The sequence below is a fragment of the Athalia rosae genome, chromosome 2, assembly GCF_917208135.1.
Source record: "Athalia rosae chromosome 2, iyAthRosa1.1, whole genome shotgun sequence".
Taxonomy (NCBI): domain Eukaryota; kingdom Metazoa; phylum Arthropoda; class Insecta; order Hymenoptera; family Athaliidae; genus Athalia; species Athalia rosae.
In genome coordinates this window covers 6,746,234-6,769,079 of record NC_064027.1, presented here as the reverse complement: position 1 = coordinate 6,769,079, position 22,846 = coordinate 6,746,234, and the positions used below count along the sequence as shown (strand labels likewise).

The following is a 22,846-nucleotide window of genomic DNA, read 5'->3' as shown; positions in this document are numbered from 1 at the left end:
GTGGGGAAACGTGTATTGAAAAAAGAAGTGTGCATTTTTACGGTCGAATAGGCGAAGTATAGAGACAGGTGTGTATCGCGTAGTAGAGAAAATATAATGAACGTGAACAAAGTAAGTACCACCTATGGTACTCTACGCGTATGCAAACGCGCTGTCCTGGACAGTACGTACATATGAAACGGTACGAAGTTGGAAAATACGTGTAGATATAGGTACGCGAGTTTTGTCGGAGCTGCGCGGTGTTGTACAGCACTTGTAATTATCAGTCAGATTATTATACGATAAGATGAATTATTAGCGGTGGTATAGTTATTGGTCTTGTAGGATACTTATAGGTACGAGTGGCACCGGCAGCAACGACTATAATACCGTACGTGTTTCATTGACACGTGAACTTACACGGTTCATCGTATAATAATTGCCGCTGGTGCGCACGAACCCGTGGCTGATATTCGTTTCGAGATGTTTGAAAACTCCGGTGGCGTTGCTCGGTTTCTGGTTGCTGCCACCTTCTAGTTGTATACGTACGTACCATACGTATTACACGCGTACCTCTGCAAGTATTAGAGCCCGCGAGAGCCGGCTGCGAATGATTTATTCTTCCTTAGAATGATAAAGCCTTGCGCAACTGTAGCGACCGCGGGGCAGGAGCGCACCATCATCCGTGCGCTGCGCTGCTATATGACGTGTACATTTATACGAGCAAAAAGAGATGAATCTGATAGAACCGCCGAGGAACTTGTGCGCTATACGTATCCGCGTACAGCTGTGTATAATTCTCGAAGAAAGTCATAATTCACGGGAGAATATTATGCGCCCGGCAATAATCCATATAAAATACTCACACGTACGTACACGCGTACACAATTTCAGAGCCTGCGCTGGTAAAAATTGGGATGTGCGGAGTCCGTACGTTGAATAACGAGACACCTTGTATACGTATAAATAAAATTCGTGTTAAACAAACAGAGTTCGTGAATAATTACGTTATAAAATACGTGGGCGTAGAACAGAGAATATTGGGCAAAAAAAACTCGACGCCGTTGTCCCGAAGGCATTAGAGGGACTTGTACGAGGTGTGTATACCTATTCGGATATTTTATCGATTGTGTCATCTGAACACGTTCGAAAGAGACGAGGAACGATTTGAGAATAAAATGAATTAATGAACGATAAAATCATCGAATAAAACACATTGATAATTTTCCCATCAATTTTCAATCAAATTGATACAACGTAGATAGCTGTAGGTGATCAATAATTGAATGGGGTATAAAACCCGACGGGTGCTTACGAATATCTACAGATTTGATTTTAATTTTCAATTTTAGTCCTCCTTTGTGTTATATCTGGATTTCTATAATTCTATGATATTTTTTCCTCAATTCTATGTATCAAACGGCCACTGACCCGAGACAACTGATTTTACTGCTTCGCAGACGGACATGCAAGACGTGAATTTTTAATCAATCCTATTGAATAAAATTAAACTCTGAAGACTGGTAAAGGTCTTAGTGTCACGGTGAGTACCTGCCATGAGAAGAATTAAAAAAAAAGAAACATAATATACATTAATTAAAAAAATGTTAATTAGTCGGAAAGAATTAGCGGCGTGTTTGTTTCTGTGAGTTTTCACTTTCTTGTTATAAAATTCTATCGACAAATTTTCCTTTTGAAAATTATTTTTTTTTCTCCAATTTCGTCGATGCTATAAATTACCGGATTCAGCTATAAATTTTTTAATTCGCTCCGCATGCTTGCAATTTTATCCATGCATTAACATAATGGCTGATTTCATAGAATACATAAAACCCCTAATCAGTTGTAAAAAATTATACTAAAAATTGACGGACTTAAACACATGTTCGTTGTATAATACGGTAAAAATTACGAAGTAGCCATTAATGGCCTGCGATTAATGATCAAATGAAAAAAAAAAAAGTTAATCAAAAAATGAAGTAAAACAAATTTTAATTCAGCGTAAAATTCATTCGGTGAATGAGAAGAAGTATTCAATTATTACTTGTACGTTGTATCCTAAAAACGTTCATGAAATCGAGAAATTAATGAAACGACCGATGGACCAACAGCTTCGCTGCTCGAAACGCTACGGAGGCGACGCACCAGAAACTATGAATGAGATTTTACTCCAGAGAGCGCCTGGCTTCCTTGAGAACCGTATAAGCTGTCTTCAATGGACACATAATTGTATATAAATCTGGCGGACGTAACTCAGAGTACGTTCGTATAAAATCGTGGCCGCTCATTTTTGATTCGCTCGACACTTTATTCAAACGCGAACATCTTCCTTTTACATCTACGGAATCGTTGATGGTGAAAATAAAAGGGAGAATGTAAAATTAAAACGAAGGAAAATGAACGTGGACTCACCTCCTTAAAACACCACCTAAAAGACTGGCGTTGAGGCACTCCGGAGGTGACAATCGTCTCTGGACCTCTGCCACTGTGACTTTGTACTTGCTCGTGCTACTCAGGAGAGAAAGTCGTCCGGGGACTGAACAGAAAACATCCGAAGGTTGGGCGTTGCCGGATAACATCCCTTTTTCACCCCTCTCCGACGTTTTCATGCCTGGAAAAATGAAAATGCCAAACAAATTGTTAATAATCCCTTCTCGCTCTCGTCATTGATCAATTCTTGATCGTGTGCACCATTCGTTTTTAACCCTCTTCACATTTCATTTACTTATTTATTCTTCGTTCGAAGTTATACGAAAATTTTTGACTTCACTTTGCTCAAATTATTGGCCGCCGTTAAATTTTTTCGTCGTTCGCCAGCAAAGCAGATGTACCTACATCGAGATTATATCGGTGCTGTGTATATAATTATTTGAAAACATACCGGCATCTAAAAATTCTTCTCGTACTCGAATTTAATTATTATATCCACCGAAACGAGGCTCGGTTTAAAAAATTAGACCACTGTTCGTATCTATTATATGGCATATTAATACCGACTCTCTCGCGTAGCAAATATTCAATAACCCCTAATCAGAAACTGTAATATATACGTTCGCAACGTATTGCAGCTGTTTGAAATTACACAAAATCGAATTCATATTCGACACACACGTTTACGATCGGGTCGTTAACGTACTTTATATACCGAACTGATAATCGCCGCAAACGATCGGTTTCATCAATAAGTTTTTTTTATTAAACGCTTCGTATTTCTCTTCCACTTTTTCTTTCGATTTTTTTTTTCTGTTTTTTATCAACTATGCATGAGAATCGGAGGCTATAGATTCTCCGATCTATAGAATTTCGTTCGGGGAGAAAAAATGTAATTCCATCGAATCGAGCACCTCGTTTTCAAAGAAGAATAAAAAAATTCCACCATCCTATTCGAACGGTATTTTTCGTTTTTTGTTTTTTCTTCGCGATAAGTTGTAGGAAATTGGCGACACATTAGGTGCAAGTTGATTCTACGGGAAATAACGTTATTCAAAGCTCTGCCTCTCATAGCGTAAGGAATATCCTAATCAACCGCTAAGATCTCAACTTCTTCCTCTTGATCCCCGACACGTACGTGTGGTCAGTACAGACTTAGCGCCGGCTGTATCAACCTGACGGGATGGCTAGAGTGAAACAACGAATAAAAGGAACATCCACTGCTCCGTACAAACTACAGCTCGCGGTGCAACCTGATTACTGCAATTACAAGAGACAATTAGCGATCTTACTTGGTCGGCGGTTGTTAATGGCTCGAAGACTTGAGTGCTGCGAGCGATTATCCTCCCGTATAAAGTGAACCACAAAGCGGAGATTTGAATGCTCGTACGTTTTTACATACGCGGGTATGTAACCTACGCGTTACGTTTCATTCCGATTTGCTCCGGCCGTACAATTTCAATTCTCTCGAATTATTAAATCATCTCTGGACGTATAATGTATCAGTCGGCTAAACGACGACGAGCGGTTGTCGTATAAATTGATAAATATCAAGGTACGGAGATATGAAAGCAAACTTTTTACCCATTCCCTTCGATGTAATGTGTAGCCGATCGGATCGCGTCTTTGATAGTTTTATCGCCTCTTTTTTTGGGGATCCGTTTGACGTTAAGATTATGAAAATAAAAATGAATAACGAGACAAAAAGAAAATAAAATGTAAGAGCGATCACTTCCTGCGCTCCACTTTTCGCCGTTGCATAAATTTCAGTGCCGCTCGACTCGCGCGTTGCTCAAGACGGTGCATATAATTTAGCTCTCAAAAAGTTCATCATCATTATCGTCACTTTTATTCGGTCTTTTGAACAGTCACTCAAAGCCGAATGAAATGAAATCAGATGAAATCATATAAACGGAATGAAAAGATGGACGGTGCAGTTGAAAGGGTGGAAGGTCAAGGAGAGAAAAATAAATCACACGCCGAGATGGATGTGATTTTTGCTGCCGTTGTCGTTACCGTAAAATTATTCAACGCCGTTTATTAATTAATCGTTGATAATTACGTCGTTTTTGTTTATTCGTACATTTTTTATTTTGTTGCAATGAAAGATGAAGTTTGTCGGCCGTTCACTTGACGAATATTATAACGTGTATGTAGGTATACCCGTATTACCTATGCGTATAACAACTTCGCAGCAAATCGGATCGTCGATTAAAAATAATCAATATTAATCCGATTGGAATTACAAGTTTTACACGTGTACATTGATGTTGAAAAAAAGAAGATCTTTTTTTAAGAGTAACGCAACTGTACCCGGTTTATACCTATATAATACCGATGGAACTCCGCGCGATTCTTGATATTTCATGCAAGTCGTACACGTATAATTCGTTATGCAACGAAACGGCATTCAACTTGTTAGATTTATGTGCTAGTTAATTGTCATCGCCTTTCAATAAGAGGATCGTATTGGTCGATAACTCCGGTGATGTATATTTATACATATGTAAAGGTGTGAATCGTGAGGTATAGATCATCTTTCTCAGAGTTCTACCTTAAACGTGTTTACCCAGATATGAACCCGCAGCTGGCAGCTGCTGCAGTATAATTTCACAAATCTGTTTCACCGTAACTCTAAAATCTTCCATCCAGCTGAATCGCTTTAATCAACGTCGATAATTAATGTTATTGGCGTACCTTCGTATATTATACGCAATATCCTCGTCTCTCTCCTCGCGGGGATATTCCAGGAATTTTTCGATCGATCGGTGAGAAAATGAAAAAAAATAAAATGATGAAGTAGAATAAAATGAAGAAAAAAAAGAAAAAGAAAAAAAAAAAAATTGCGTCAGGAATTCCGCAGAGTTTGCTTTAATGATAATATTAAAGTAACGCACAACAAAGCGTGTAATTATCCAATCCCTGACCTATAGAATAAATAATTAACACCTCTCACGATGTAACACGGTATACCGCGGCGAACACCTGTGCCAAGCGAGTTGGGGTTCACATGTGCCTTCCAAGAGTTATAGTCGTTGCCGCTTTGCCGCGCTTATTCCTGCCGATCCCGCTGCACGCAAATGTGTAGTAGGTATGTAGGGTTAATACCAGATCATTGAAGTTACCCACAATGCTAAGTTGCTTCAACGAGCGTAGGAGACTTCGGTAGCTCGAAGGATAGAGTAATTAGACTCGTATAATTGAGTAGAAACTCGGCCTGCAGGTGCAATTATTCGAAGCATCGTGTTCTTCGCGAATCGCGAGACGTACACGTACCTGCCCTATCCGGTACGGTACACGGCGTAGGTGTCGAACGAGCATCGGAATTTACTAAAAAATTCTTCAACGATTAACCAACAGTAAAACTTGCTTCGAAGGTACGAACTCCGACCCCAAGAGCGGTCAATTGCGGGGTTAATATCTCGTTAAAAATTTCACCCGAGAATTTTCGGTCGAAAAATTTGCGGAGCATCGATCCGCGTCGTCACCGTCAGCCGAGTGCGCTTTGGAATCTTCAATGAGGCGATAATCGCGATCGTTTCGACGTTTTTATACCGCCGGACTTGCAGCCGCGTCGCGTTTTTTTCTTCTCGGTTTCGAATTACCCCGCGACTACCGGCGAAACGAACCTCCGACGAATGCTGTACTTGAATTTTATTAACCACCTACATTCGGCGACCGGTTGGGCGACGGAATCTCCGAGTTTTGATGCCCCGATCGGTAGACGCCGAGCGATTTTGATGACCGAATAAAATGTCCGGGGTTACAAGGTGGTAGGTAATACGATTCCGTCAGAATTAGTGTGATTAGTTGTCCTAAAGAGTCGTAATTACAGAGTCAGATTTTTAAGTGGTTAGGGTTCCATAAAATCAACGTTGTAAATCCACGTTCTATTCCGGGTAGACATTTAATTGCCTCTTTGAAAACAGAAGAAAAAAAGCCGAGAAAAAATTTAATGGTTCTTCCGTCGCGGTTTGATTTTGCTCTAAAAATCACCGTGTTCTTACGTCTCCTTTTAGTTTCTATCGAACCTACGCGCGGCGATCGCTTCTTCGATCGATTCGATCGAAACGTTTAGTTTTCTCACGCTTCGGCGACGACTCGTGCCGTCTATCGCGTCATAAACTACACGTATAACGCATGCGATGATAAGGTTTCAGCTCTTCCGTTGATCAAAAGTTTTCTAGTCGTATTGACCAGCAGCATAGAAGCGATTGTGGCATTTATTCAATTATCCTACCAAATAGATCGGGGGGCCGATGCGACAGACGATAAATCATCGCCTCCCCCACACTACGCTGCCAAAACAGTGATCGGGTAACGGTTTAACATCAAAGAAAGAAAGTAATGATTCAAGAGTGAACGAGATATATACGCGATGATTGACGTTTTACATCAGCCGTGAACCTTCTCCGTCATCACTTCCCTGGAATTATTGATTGATTTTGAGGAAGATTGAGATTTTGTTAAGCTTCGACGTAACATACATGCCTACGAATACGTGTTCATTCGGACCTTCGTATGGTACATAACTTGAGTAACTTTTGAAGACAAAGAAAAATATAACTGACGTGTAATTCTTTTCGGTTAGATAAGAACTAACATTCAATCGACTCGAGTCCATTAACTTGAGAAACGTTCAACGCTGTATAGCCTACGATGAAAGAAAGAAGGAAGGATCGTTGCGAAATTATATTATCTAACTATTTGAAAGATAAAAATTTTCTCTTATCCTTCGCCGAATCGTTCATCCAATTCGTCGATTCTTCGGTAACACCGAGTCGATTACTTATAACACTGGCATTGACCCTTGATTTTTTCTTCAATTGCTCGTCATTAGATTGCACACAGATGTTGAGAGCTTTTTTGTCGATCTACGAATTTTTCCCATCGAAATATCCAAATATTTCTGCTCCGAAAAGCGATGAATTGGCGATAACTTGATCAATTTTAGACATAGATCAATTTGACTGGTGAATTCGGATTTCTGAGGTCAAAATACATCATAATAGCATATAAAATGGAATATTACCCCGTTGGATATTTTCGATTTTTGGGCCAAAACTTAAGTATTCTAAAGATCGACCGTATAGCACTTTTCTGACGTATTTTGACCTCAGGAATCCAAATCTGGAAGAAAAATTGATCTATCTCTAAAATTGACCGAGTTATCGCCAATTTTCAGCTTTTTGGGGCCAAAAATCAAAAATTGATTTTTTAGTCTATATTAATGTAATTTGATCTCAGGAATCCGAATCTGGAAGAAAAATTGATCTATCTTAAAAAATGACCGAGTTTTCCCCATTTTTTCGCATTTTTTAGCATAAATTTGAAGATATCTCGAAGGGAAAAAATCGTAGCTCAATTTGGACAACGGATTCGTGTTCCTGAGGTCAAAATACATAAGAAAAGTGCCATACGATCAATTTTTAAAAATAAAAATTTTTGCTCAAAATTTGAGATTTTTCCAAGGGGTACCCCTTACGATTTTTTCAAATTTTGGACAAAAATTTTTATTTTTAAAAATTGATCGTATGGCACTTTTCTTATGTATTTTGACCTCAGGAACACGAATCCGTTGTCCAAATTGAGCTACGATTTTTTCCCTTCGAGATATCTTCAAATTTATGCTAAAAAATGCAAAAAAATGGGGAAAACTCGGTCATTTTTGAAGATAGATCAATTTTTCTTCCAGATTCGGATTCCTGAGATCAAATTACATTAATATAAACTAAAAAATCAATTTTTTATTTTTGGCCCCAAAAAGCTGAAAATTGGCGATAACTCGGTCAATTTTAGAGATAGATCAATTTTTCTTTCAGATTCGGATTCTTGAGATCAAAATACGTAAGAAAAGCTTATTAAACCCAATTAAAAAACTGATTCATTTTTTGCTCAAAAATATTGACCTCTCAGCCAATCGGCAAAGGAATAAAATGTCATCGCCGTTCAGCGGCACAAGCGAAATGCAACGGCACCAATCGGCACACGCTTATTCCGCTGCACGAGTTTAGAAACTCAAAGCTCATCTCGTGCTTCGAGTTTCGATTGGTCATCAGCTTCTTAGAATAACGAATAATTAATATTTTGTACCGTTGATACGAGATGCTGCAGTTCAAACGTAGTACGTCCGTCGGTACGATAAGCAAATGTGCTTTCCATTTCTATAATACGACAGTGACTTGCATTAATAATCCTTGACTCAAACCACACCCTACAAACGATAATGTGGCAAAGATTTATCACCACGTACGCCCACTATAATCTACCGTATACCTGAATCCAGAAGCCCGTTCCATTCGTTAGGATTTCAATGGACCGCAACTCGGGAGCAGAAACAATCGATCATTTGAGAGCTGAATATAAATATCACATACGCGTTAGGAAATATCCTCTAAAACTAATCGATGCGAATGGAACGAAATAATTTCTTACGCTCTACAGAGATTATACCGTGTACTTTGACAATCTCGTTCCACGTTTAATAAATCGAGATCGTGTTGAGATGGGCACGAGTCCTAATTAAGTCGTGACAAGACACCGCTGGAGACATGGACGCAAATTTCATACGATCTTCACGATTAGCGCTTGAAAATTAAATTGAGCCGGCGTATTTTATGTGGCTATACATACCGTTACTAAGGACCATATTTTATATCAATTTATATTTATATATTAAAGAGAAAAAAAAATTAAAACCACTCGCTTGAGTTTTATTTTCGAACTAATCAGTTTTCGGAGTCATGAGCCAGAATCATACCCGTTAGGATTTCATGTGTTATATATCGCTCGCTGCCCGATAATATTTCTGGATTATAATTCACGAATTATTAAAATTTCAACGAGAAACGCTCTACGATAATCTCGGATCACGTAATCCCCTTCCATTTTTTTTTTTTTAATTTTTTTATTGCTACAATATTGTGACGCAAATAGGTCGTTAATTCCATTTTATTTTCGGTCGATTCGTAAGCTCGAAAATCAGGCTTCTTGGATAAATTCCACCTGCGAAGAGGCAGGGAACGAGTCATAGTCAATCGGGACAGAATTCACGTAAGATAGTTTCATTTTATTATTGGCTGGAAAACGAAGATGAAAATGAAAACGGTAATTTTTCTCAACCTTTAACGCGGGTAACGCCGGTAATTATATCTCCAGATATATACCTGTTATCCCCATTTATTTAATATCCAGCGTGCGTTCCTATCGTTCATTCCGTTGGTCGTAGTGAAAAACGTTTAATTTCTCTACCTTATGGAGTTTTATGCCTTCTACGTGCAGCCTGTACGAGGTACAAAGCCACTGCCGTTGATCTTACATACGTATACACGTGTTTCTTGATACTTTCATTGATGCGGAGATTCTCATCAGTTTGCTCCTGTTGCCATTATATATACGTATACGTTTCCGTTGGAATGAAAATTACACCCATCGTCTACCGGTATATAGTTATACCTCGCTGGCTGTAGTTTTGCTATTAACTCTCGCGAGTTTACCCCTCCTCAGCCCCTGGACGCCAATCTCTTCGCGAACCACCTCGACTGGTTCATTCAGAAAACGAAACTCATCTGATCCGACCCGATGTGTCAATGAACGTCGGTTGGCGTAAAAAAGATAAAACTCGTACACAACCGTCGTTTGCATCTACCAAAAAAAAATGAAGAGAGAGAGAAAAAAAAAAAGGTGTAACGGCCAATTAATTCTGCTCTACATTTTACGGACTCTATAGATCGGTGTTACAATTATAATCCGAACGAGGAGATAACAGTTAATCTTCCGGCAAATTTTTATCAACATCCGCGGTCGGGGCAACCGGGGTAACCCGCAGTCGTTGGAAGTCGTGACTAACCTTTTAGCACCTAGAGAAGGTACCCGTGTTACCGTAATATATCCACAACGGGCAGCCAACTGGTGACAAATTGTGCCACCCGTGTACGAAGATGGTACATAAAATGTTGCGGTATATAGGCGTACGGTATGTGCCCCAACGACCACAGGTACGACACACACACACACAGAGACACCGGGTACCGGGCACCGGGCACCGGGTACGTCACGTCAGGTAGAAGACGGAAAGAAGAAGTCGCGTACAAGGTGTACGTGAGACCCATTGCGACCTGTCCACCGGTAGATTGTGTCGAGATTGAAGGCGTAGGATGTAGATCTTTTCGAAACCCACACGATCGGGATATTATCGCGCGCGGATTCCGTGAAGTCAATTACACCGGGTATTATTTATGTTCACTTGTAGGTAAAACCTCGCGTGCTATATCTCGGAATCTCCGCGGTAACGAACTCGTACACCGCCGACGAAATCGGAAAATAAATCAAAACGGACGAAAAAGGCGGAACTCGCGAGCGATTCGCGATTCTCGATTTAGAAAATTTCGGGTCCATCGGTCGGCGTTGCGTTTACCGCGTGACGTGCATAAACTCTACCGATTGATACATCAAACGCGGGATTATGAATATTCAGCGTTTAAATGAAAAACTGGCGACGGAGTAACCAGGCGCGATGTTTGATAAAGACGTAATATTTTACGCGAGTATAATACGTGTGTGAAAATTCTTCTCTTCACTCGAAAATTACGGAGTACGCGCGCCTACCCGGGCTTCGTAATTCCAGGTTCGATATATAATGAGCTTAAACGCGGTGTTAAGTGTGGGTAAGTTATATACAGGTAGACGCGATAGGTAGACGTGTTCGCCGGTATGTGATGGAGAGTAGGAAAGTCCATCGATCCCATAAAATGAATAATAATTAACATTGTACGATGCTGTGGATAGAGTGCACGTTGCGCGGTAGCGATCTTCGGCGTTGAATCGTCCGTAAGAATTTCCTCGATGTGTAGCATAGCCGCGCGTATCGCGAACAGCCGCATAATCGATTCGCTGAATGTAGTTACAATATAACGACGCACGGATACTCAACCGACTCGGGAGTATATTTTGAATATAAGTTATTGATTTATAGAAGTTACCGTGACCGGAGACGTCTTACATCGACGTACATCGCGCCACGAATTCCGTTGAGATCGTAAGTTTCCGCTGATGTGCTTTACACCTGTATAATAACTGGATAAGGTGAAACGCGCGCGTGTTGTACGTTCGTACGAGTATGTGTAGTCGAGTATTGTACACGTCTCGCCAACGCTATCCAGCGGTAGTCCGCGGATGCGACCGTGCGATAATTGATATCGTACACATTCGTCACAGCTGAAACTTGACGGGTGAATTTAATGGTGGAAAATAGAAACGAATAACTAAACGTATTTGAAAAAAAAAAGAAAGACACGATGTTGGAACAGGTACCAAATTAGCTGCTTTTGACCGACGAAGAAACAAACGAGGAAAACGCTCGTTCGACATTCTTGGTATAAAAAACTGCACTGCGGTACGTTGTACGCGGGTAGGTAGGTACGTACGTTGATGAGAGGAAATCTATAATTCCGAAACAAGGGTGGCCATATAATATTCTACGTGTGATGCGCACCAGCTGTGGTTTTGCAGTGGAGGTTCGATGTAATAATAGAGGTAAAATCGCGGCGATCGTTTCTCGGTGGCTACCGTCATCCTCGTCGTGGTACACGAAGCCACCTCGAGTATTGTATGTGCAGCGGAAAGAACAGCGGCAAAAGCGAACAGCAGCGGTAGCGCGCGAGAGCGAGGAGCAGCTCGGCACAATTAGCACGAACTGCACGCGACTTGTAGAGAAAAAAAAAAAAAAAAATTAGGAGATAAAAAGAGACGAGAAAAAACGGGAGAGGAAGTAAAGAAATTGCAGGTGAACCGGCGTGGTCGTAAATTGAAAAAGGACGCCGATCCGCGAGGTACAAAGTGCTGGGGGGATATAGCTGACCGCACGATTGGAAAAAAGTTCACACCGAGTCACGCTTATCACGATAAAAACTCTACCTACACTGTAACGAAGTTGAACATAAAAAATAAAAAGCCGACTCTATCGGACGTGTATAAATTCTTTCGGTACGTGGAGATTTTTTTTTTTTCTTTTTTTTACTAGCGTCGTAATTACATACTTCTTAACAATTTTGTAATGCACAATGTTAATTGATGGATAAACGAAAAAACATTCCGAATGTTTAACAATAACTCGCGAGGCGTCGCATTCTATTTTGCCCGTCCTACCGATCTATGGCGCACGATATGGTTCATTTTGAAATAATAAGAATTCCAGGTATAATTTGAATCGGACACCGGTGACTAATAATTGTGGTCTTCGCGTGTCGCGTTGTGCAGGTCGTCCTCGTCGTCGTCCTCGTCGTCGTCGTCGTCGTCGTCGTCGTCGTCGTCGTCGTCGTCGTCGTCGTGTGCACTCGTGTTTTATCCGCGACCCGTATTTGAGTCGGCGTGTAATTTTCGCAGGAGGTATAATGTCGGTGCAGGTGAAGTGACCGTCTCCACGTGGAAGAAGACGAATAAGAAAAAGACGGAGATGAAGCTTCTCAGATAAATGCGGGGAACGATGCCAGGCGTCTGGTTTACTCGTGAAAAATAAAAAAAAATGAAAGAATAATCAAATGATAATAATAAGAGAAAATAGGAATGGGGAATAATTGACACTCGTTAAAAAAGCGTCTCGCATACTGCGGACCATTTTTAATACCTGTGCCAAGCGACTGAATTAAGCGCTTCGATTCCTCCTTTCATTTTATAAAATACCCCACACTGCATAGTTCCTATTTTTCAGAGATGAATGAGCCGATCAAAAAGTTTATGTAAATTAATTTCATCGAAGCAATAACCGTACGGTTATTAAGTGTCGTTGGTCATTATTGCGGTCTTTGAATGTTGCGTAATTATTTCTATGTAGCAAGTTATGAAAAAAAGAGAAAAAAAAAAAAGAAAAAACAGATTCCCGATGGAGTTCAAATGTATGAAATATAAGATCACGTGTTGTACGTGCGAGTCCGAGTCCAAATGTAAAAAAAAAGAACCTCGTCTCATACCTTTCCTAGAGAGGGAAGATCCCAAAGTTTGTAGATAAGTCGCTACCTTACGTACGAGATTAATAATTATTAATAACGGACCATGTAGGTACGGAACGCAATCTAGATTTTAGAAGCATAGTTAACACGTGTTGCAGGACGAGCTACCATAAATGGTCGCTTCGGCGTCCGTATAATAAAATTAAAAGAGTTTTAACAAGACGAAGAAAAAAGGAAATAATCATTTTTTAACTCACCGATCGTTGTCCGGACAAATTTTTTTTTCATTATATTCATTCGTTTATTTTATTTATTTTTTTTGTTTAATTCTTCTCGATGGGATTTTTACAACTTCACCTGACGTCAAACACATCCGATCAACCGAACCACGAAGGTTTTTATTTATACATAAGATCGCAAGATATTTCAGTTGATATGCTAACAATAGACTGATTTCACCTGCGACCACAGATGGGAATGTACAGTACGGACGTTACCGCGTGGTCGCCAAGGGGCAAAGTAATTACTGTCGACGTGAATTAAATAATTAAAATTGCACTGTTCGACGATGGAAAGATAAGTAATTAAAACTGGCCATTTCTATACGGAAGAGAAACTACCGTCTCTCAAAAATTAAAAGGAGATCGATATTTCACGCACACATGCGTACGCGTACGTAAAATCCCCAGCGAAATCTCTATGACGAAAATCCGTCCTTTCTAGACACCGAGACAAATTTAGGTGAAAAAAAAAAATTCAACAAATAAATGAGCGAAAGAGACGCGATTTCCACGTAATCCTATTTACGAAGTGTACAAGACTGATTTGACTTACTGACCTGCATGCCTAATTAATCAAGTTTTATATCAGCGTCAAAACACTTTATCATAATAATCGAGTGGTCGTATAAATTATCTATTCATTCGGTCCTTAGGACAAATTCATCCGGTTAACTGATGTTACGAAAAATTGAAAAAAAAAAAAATACCAGAACGTCAACTACTACTAAAATTTATACAGTAAAGCGATGTTCTTCTTCGGGCATTTGATTAACGCCGGTATACATTTTAAGCCTACAGACGGAACTGCCAATCAAACGTCAAAATTCTCGCAATCTGAATCGACCGACCGACTGAATTATAAAATTGTAATAATAATGACGACGATCGTCGTAAATACATCGAATGAAGAATATTAGGAAACGAAACGGTCGTTCGATTTCTCGAATCGGTGGATGAAAAAAAAAAAAAAAAAAAAATAGAGAAAAAAAGGATGAAAAAGAAAGAAAAAAAATCGAAACAAAATGAAACGAACGTTGAGAATTCATCGCCAAACAAATGAGGATGTTGTTCGAGACGTTAATTCGGCTGTAACAATACCACGAAGTACGATTTAATGAGGACTTAACGACTTACTTGATGTTCAATTATCAATGTGGCGACCAAACTCGGCGTTTCATCAAAACCCGCGAGGTTGTTGCCTAACCTAGCCTAGAGTACGTACACCATACCGCACAACGTGATATACGAACAAATTTTAGGTTTCGAAGACTTCCATTTTTTTCAACCTCCTGCTCATAAGAATCAATTTGCGCGCGGATCGCCCCTGCAGTCTACGTTCGGTAATTTTCTATTTTCGGCGCAAATTAAATATTGATTACGAGTATACTCATCGATCAAGTTAATCGCGCGTTGATAATTGAAACATCTTGAAAATATTCTTCGATTTTCTGAATAGTTTTTTTTCACCCGTGTCGCTACATTGACGGTGGATAGCTGTCGGGTAGATCGGTGAAGCCCACACGGACGTATAGGATTCTCATGAAATTTACTCATTTAAATTGCTTATTGGAGCAATCTTACGAAATCGAAAGAGAGAAGGTGCGGAGGGTGAGGGGGGGGGGGAGGGGAAAAAATGGAAAACATCTTTGCCCCAGTTTTATTAATATACGAACTTCGAAGTTTCAAGTTCCATAACTCGTACATGCGATACATCTATACGCGTAAACGCTACACACTTCTCGATTCATTATATGATCCAAATACTCGGGCGTGATGTCCCGTTTCAATTCACCTTTTCTCCGCAGGACAGCAAGATATTCCGTGAAGTTTTATCTCCGTAACATCTATCGCGCTCGTTCACGCTTCGCATGAAACGCTGTCTCAATCTTGTCACATCGGAACACGCGTGTTACGAAATGCGTTAGAGATAAACACCCATACAAACGCTACGGCCAACGTACCATAAAGTGGGTATCTAACCGAACATTTTACGGACTGTGTTGTACGGAGCCCGACGATATTTTCAGCTCAAATTCCAGCGGAGGTATGGCTGGCTTTTCATTTTCCCTTCGCCGGTGGTGAAAAGAAATCGTCTCTGCGATATAATTACGCCCGCGAAGCGAATATAGGTGTACGAGCGAGGCCCGAACAGCACGATTATCGGCGAAGTAAAAATGTAAGTAAAAAAAAAAAAAGAAAGATATATACATATATATGCAAGAATAAAAGAAGATAAATAAAATAAGCGTAATAAATCTGGTCGAAATTCAACTCGAATCAAAGTTTGCCGACGTCAAGAATCCGGCCCAACTCATAGAGTACATAGGGTATACAGCCGGTATATATTCATAGACCAACCTACGCAAGTTACGACCCACGCTGTGTGTATATGCGTGTACGTCCCACGCATTTCATTTCCTACTTACGAATTGTTTAACCGTTACATACACGGATTCGTCCGATGTACTCGTACAGTTGTGTTGGTAAATGCGCGGATAAATTAGATCGATCGGAGTGAATCGAAACGAAGAGATCGATGGAGCGATGTGCATTTTGTAACAGAAGGAGAAAAAAAAAAAAAAAAAAAAATTAAGCGGTGGAATCTCCCGTCGAAAAAGTTTCAACAGCAAATTCCGCCTGACGTTGAAAAATTGAGTTCGAAAAGCAATCGATTGATTTCTAATTTGTGTATATGACGCATGTGCTGCAGACGTGGCCGTATAAGAAATTCAATCACAATAATCTGATTGACAAAATTATTCATGATAATCTAACGCCTATTTCTGTTTTAGCTGCTCCCGTAAGACGGTGTATACGCAATTACTTTAAACGCCGCGCATATATTTTGATATACGCGAGCCGGAGACTGAAAAGTCCTAATGACTGTGTGAAGATGTAATGAATATGGGTTATGATTTATGAGAATATTATATGACACGGTTCTTACATGGAAAGATTGATAAATTAATATTATTATATAGCTAACGCGACTGTAAACCGACACCTTCGAGTCTATTTTATAGTTAGAAATTCCAATTGCAAGCGAACATACAAAGACAGCGATCTAATTGACCTCGTAGGGTCACCGAACATGCCGAAAAAAAAAAAAAATTACCAAATTCCATCGAACACATCGCATAAAATGACTCGAGGCCATACGGAGTCCCCTTCAGAGACTGATTTGCGAAAATTGTAAAATATAAGAAAACTTTTCTTTATTTGTCAATCGATGTTCTTCCGACATCCTATCGGGACTACATACATATAGGTACATATATTTGTGTATAGCAGTTTATCGTTAGTTAACCGTACGGATAGCTAAATGCGAGCACGCACAATTTCCTGGGCAATCAACGCACCGGAAGCGGACCAATCGGTACACAGAACGCCTTTTCTTTATAGTCTCATTTCTGATTGGTCGGTAGTCGGCAACCCCGGAGCAGCTGGGGTTTGACTTTCCTCATCCCTTGGAGAAACCCGCAGGGGTTGACGCCTCGGGGCGAACGCTGGCATTGGCGTTCTATAATTCCATTAAGATTTCATTTTAGAAAGTTACCTTATACGCTACAAAACTAACGCCATCGAGAGACCGCACGCTGAGATATGTGTCATTATAACGCTGCAGCGTCGCAGACTGCGCGAAACGGACGTTACGATTTTTATTCGACATCAATGGCTGCTGTACCGGGTGTATGAAAAACGCTAAAAGTAATGGCAAAATTTATGTTACCTTGAATGCGTCGACGTACGCCGTTTGCCAAAAAACAGACGTCAAAAATAGGATCGGAAAAAATCACTTCGAATCGATTTGAAGATGATGTCTCAAACTCATTATAATTCGAAGCTTAAAAAAAATCTTTTTCTCTCTCTAGCACCTTCTTTCATGCAGAGGGTGAAAATTTTATTAACTAATCTTCGGATCGAAATAAAAGCTTCGTTCGTTCATGATAATTACTATGAAATAAAAAGAAGAAGATGGCGACTCGATGAGCCACGTGGGTGCGTGCGTCAGAGAAGATCATTCATGACCGCGACTATATGATTTCGGAGTTTATGAGGGGGAGAAACAAAATAAAATAAAGCAAAATGAAAAAACTTATAAATAATCTATATAATAATTTTTGTGTAAAAGTACGTAGAATTATATAGTGTAACTTTGGGCATGATTAAATCTGGGATGAGAGCGTAGGTATAGGTATCATTAAATAGTGATAAAAAGACGATTAACATAATGGGAGGGACTCGGACTTCCATTGCTGTTCGGGCTCGTTTCAATGATTAATTATTCTTAATGCTGACCACACGTCACTAATCACCAACGACTGAGGTAATTACCGTGTACACGGTTGATTGGTTGGAAAAAGAAGGAACAGCGAGGAAAAAAAGAAACGCAAGATAAGAAGTGGAAAAAAATAAATAAATAAATAAATAGAAAAAAAAAAGGAAAAAACTCGTCCGGTTTACTTCACTCGGTGTAAAACCCTGGGCATAATTTCATACGCAGAATACGCTATTACGAATAAAACTTACGTGGAATACAACTTGTATTACCGCGTATCTGCCGAAGCGAAGGCAAGTGGGATATACGCCAAACCATGTATAGATTAACCGACCTTGCGAATGAGAAAATATCAAAAACAATTCTATCGAACGTATCGGAGAACTTGACTTAATCACTTTTCTATACAAAATAATCGTTCGGCGTGAATCAAAAGTTTACAGATGGGAAGTAATTATCAGCTGTATAATTATATGATTACCTTCCATATTAGACGATCGTTACATTATAAAATGAAAATGACGACGATCGGTTAATTGATTGAAAAATAAATGAGTTTAATAATATATCGAAGGGAAAATAAAGTGATGCGCGGTGGTATAAGATTATCAATTCGTGTGTACGCGTATATAATTAAAGGAGTTTGTTTGTTTTAATGCACCTATGACGATATTTAATATGCAACTATATCCGCGCACCGCGTTAATTAAGACGCGAGAAAAGTTGATTAATCAGACTCTCGTCTTGTCCGTCCTTTTTGAACCATATAAAAGGAAATTCCTCAATTTCGATCCGCAGGATTCTGCGAAAGGCCACAGAAAAGTATCTGGAATGGTATACTCGAAGCAGGTACAAGCGTTCCTCGTTCCTTGTAATTCCGTATAAGCCAACCTGGCTTTTATGTGCCGATCTCTATGCCTACATACATAACAGCAGATACGCACACCCGTACATGTGCGTAGACGCGCGAATCGCTTGGGCTCCGCACTTGGCGCACGCGTTCGCCGTTTCATTGCAGAAATTATATAAGACAGTAATACCGAAAATATCCACCGAAGGATCAGACACCAATTCGGTATATAGAAACCGGAAGTGAATGATAGAGAGAAATTGTTGCGTCGTCGAGCTTTTTCAAAGGAAATTATGGCTGACAGATCGTACATAAGAATCGGAAGGTATTCAAAGCGCCGTAAATTATTCGCATAATTGAAACGTCTCTTTGAATATTATGGAATGACACGCGAGAATTCGTTTTGCCGCCAATGAGAAAACCGACGTCGTACGAGATGCGTGAAATCCTTTCTTTTTTTTTTTTTTCCTTTTTCTCTCCTATCTATTTTATGATCGAGCACCACGCACGCCTATAGGCGTACGCGGCCGAAGGAAAATCACCGCGGTGACATATAAAAATTTCGATCGTGAAGAGGACGAAATCACCCACGCGATGATATATATTAATATTTAAAAGTTGTATCTCTACGGTTATGGACATTGATTTTAATAAGCTGATAAGTTATGATAGATTCACGTCAATTATAACGGCCGATTTCAAAGATGGCGGTCGATACCTCAGCTAGAGAAGTTTTTTCGACCAAATAAAAAAGTGATAAAAATTTGACGCACATACCTCCGTCCGCGATAACATCAGTTTTTTAATTATGATTTTTTTCTCGCCTATATTACATAAATACGCGACGTCGGAACTACAATATGGCGGAGAATCGTCAACGATGTAAATACAGATACAGGGGAAGGAAGTGATTTTAAGAAAAGGAACGCGTTATAATATATTAATCCGAGCATACAATCGCTGGAATTTTTTTTACCGGTTTTTTTTTGTTACTCATTGAGGCATGCGTGTTACACGAAGGGTCTACCGTATCGAGATCACTTCGTAGGATAAGCTCACAGTGCGGCTGCAAAGTATAAGCTCACGGGGTATAAACGTTAGGAATATAAAAGAGAAGCGGGGACGCACAGATCGGTTAGCCGCAACTAAAATATTATATACTCATATAAAGAATCGAAGATAACATCTGCCACTGTCTACCGACATTATCATCTGACTTTTGATTTCTGTTTTCATTTCGACGTGGGTATATAACGCGCGTTACAATGATACACGTATACGCTCGATTGTTTTTTTACTTATTTATATTTCTGTTCAATTTTTATTTCAACTTATTCTCTCGGTCTCCGCTCGGCGCGTTCTTTTATCTTCTGACCTTATTTATCAGGAGCGATGTACCGTCGGCGTACGTGTAGGTACGTAGAGCCGGTTCACGAAACGGTAACGGGTGTAGGATCCGGCCCCCCGAGTTTTCGGGTTGATATCAAAGTCCCACAATTTGACGGACGCGCCGAACTACTTGGAATGACTTCTGATCGATACCGAACAACAAGATCCGCCGACCGACGAAGATACGGACTTCGAATACACATCGAGCAACGGAGCCGAAGCCGCCTCGCTCTCCTCTCGATCACGCTACTCGACGGACGCGCTCTGTGCGTACCGTCAAGATTTTACGATTGCATATTATACCGTCATTGTATTCCGAGTGACGGCGTTTCTATCTCGGTTGTGCGTACACCTCGCGGTCCTCCTCCGTCGCCGGGCTGTACGCGGTAGTAGAAGAAGAGAACGCCGAAGTCGAACCCCCACAATCTCAATTCTCATAAAACATTTATACGCGCTCCGTGGCTCCAGCATCCAGTCACAGTCACGATTGGCGTTCGGCTGGACTTCCAATTTGTTCGTGCACACGTATATAATAACACGTGAGCGTGCTGGTTGTAACACAGGTACAGCGAATGACGAAAGAATGAAGATAAAATTAATTGTAGCGGGCTTCCGAGAAGCATAATGCTGTTGGTCGGCGGATGGGTGTATATATATACACCGGTGTATATCTATACGCATTCGCTACCGGTGGTTCCGCGATCTATTTGAACCGATAAGATTTCTCTCCGTACCGTCCGTTCATTTGTCAGGTTTGAGGTGGAGAGGAACTTCGTAGCCGTAGCCTTCGGTATATCGGTAGAAAGCTCAGCTGCTGCTCGCCTCGCACTCCGGGTTAAATCCAGGCAATTAATCGACATTACCTAATCAAATTTTTGTAATTTTCTTTCACTCGACTTACTTTTTTCTTTTTTTTTCGCTCTCCTTCTTTTTTTCCATTTCTATACCTACGCGTACGCGGTCGATGGTCTTCTTTTTTCACACGTCGTTAATATAAGCGGACACGTTCGCCCGTAATACGAACGCGTCGAATGTCCTGGGATGAGTTTGAAACTCTGGGCATCGAAAGCCCGCGCGAAATAAGGACTTCCTAAATAGCGTGCCTCCATGTACCGCGCATCTATGTGTATATACACCTAGTGTTATATATCCACGTGTAAAACGAAACGTACGCTAGAAAGTCGACCGCATATGGCGGTAGATTACCTGCTTATTAGACCACAATGGAGGCTGTAACACAACGGGCACTCGAAGAGTTACGGAGAGCTACTACCCCCGTGGACCCCTTGAAACGCCTATGCGTTGTATATGTATATGTGTACACGTGTACCTATATACCTGCCTACCTTCCGAAACGCTGTTCCGTACTCCGCCTCAAAAATTAAGCTAACAAGCCAGCCTCACTCTCTTTGTAAGGTACGCCAAATTCTAACACACATCTCCGTAAATTTTCTTTTTTTTTTTTTTTGGTCCGCGTACTCACACGTCGTTTTACCCCCGATGTGCGCAGGTATGTATAGGAATAAATACGAATGTGACGAGTGGTATTTAAAAAATAAAAAGACCCGCACGTCGTGGAGTTTGTTATACGCACAAAAACGGTGTATATATAGGTAGGTAGGTACTGCATTAAACTACACTGTATATGTAAAGAACAATATATAATATAGTGTTCGAAATACACAATAGTAGAAAGGTAGAAAGGTACAAATGGTATAGAATTACCGGTATATTGTGGAGAGGTGTGAAGCTTTTGAAAAAAAAAAAACGAAACTAACAAATAAAAATGAAATAAAATAAAACGAGGAGAGAGAAAAGAAAAGGAAAAGAAAAGGAAAAATCGTAAATGCCCCTGGGGTAGATCGGATTTCGTTATTGTCATTGTAATTTGTCTGCGGGGCGCAGTTTTGGGGCGGGTCTCTAAATACGCCTCGTCCCGCACCGTGTAAGGACCCCACACTGCAGTCCTTCAGAAAATAAAATGAAATAATATACAGATGGTTGTTTGTCCGAATGTCACCAAAGGTTATTATATGCCTCATTACGCACTGCGAACCGTATATTCCGATATGCCTTATAACTTATATTATAATTCGGCTGGTTGTCAACGCTGCATTTCATTCTGCGGATCCCCCTCGAAGAATTTTTTTTTTTTTTTCTCAAATAAAAATGAATTCATCGAAAAATAGGGGCCTACCAACGGAAATAAAATCGCAGTACATTCCGCACGTATATCGTGGGGAAACCCGCATGCGCGATTAGGTCGGCTAGACGTGGAAGTTATGGTGGTATAATCGTTTGAAACGTCCCGAAGTCAGGAAATCGTTTGCTTGCGACCGAATAGGAATTGATCGGTACCCTGCGGAGTTCAGGTACGTACAGGTATATCTGCGAACCGTTTGATTATCGAAACCAACAAAAAGAGAGAAGAAACTAAAAACGACCGTAGAATAGAAAAGAAATGAGAAGAGACGAAGAAATTGAAAAGAAAAAAGGCCGCTTTGCAGAGGGGAATTCCGGTCGATTGAAAAGCGGAAAAAAGACAGAAGGGGGGGATGAGGGGAGAGAAAATAAAAAATAAAGTTGAGCCGATCCGAGTTGAAGCGAAGAGACACGAATTTCCTATCTTAGACAGGTTTGTCGGATAACATTTGCCAGCGACGTCCAATTTACCCGGACGAAGGACACGACG

General features: G+C 40.3%; 1 protein-coding gene across 3 annotated transcripts in view; it reads right to left on the bottom strand.

Moving 5' to 3' along the window:
• The window catches only part of LOC105684677 (transcription factor AP-2-epsilon), a 90,236-nt gene that overhangs the window by 13,418 nt on the left and 53,972 nt on the right, over positions 1-22,846 (bottom strand). For all 3 annotated transcript variants that reach the window (XM_020851585.2, XM_012398231.3, XM_048650975.1), the window contains exon 5: positions 2,392-2,590. In XM_020851585.2, the coding sequence (XP_020707244.2) occupies positions 2,392-2,590 (199 nt within the window). The remainder of the gene's footprint in view (positions 1-2,391; positions 2,591-22,846) is intronic.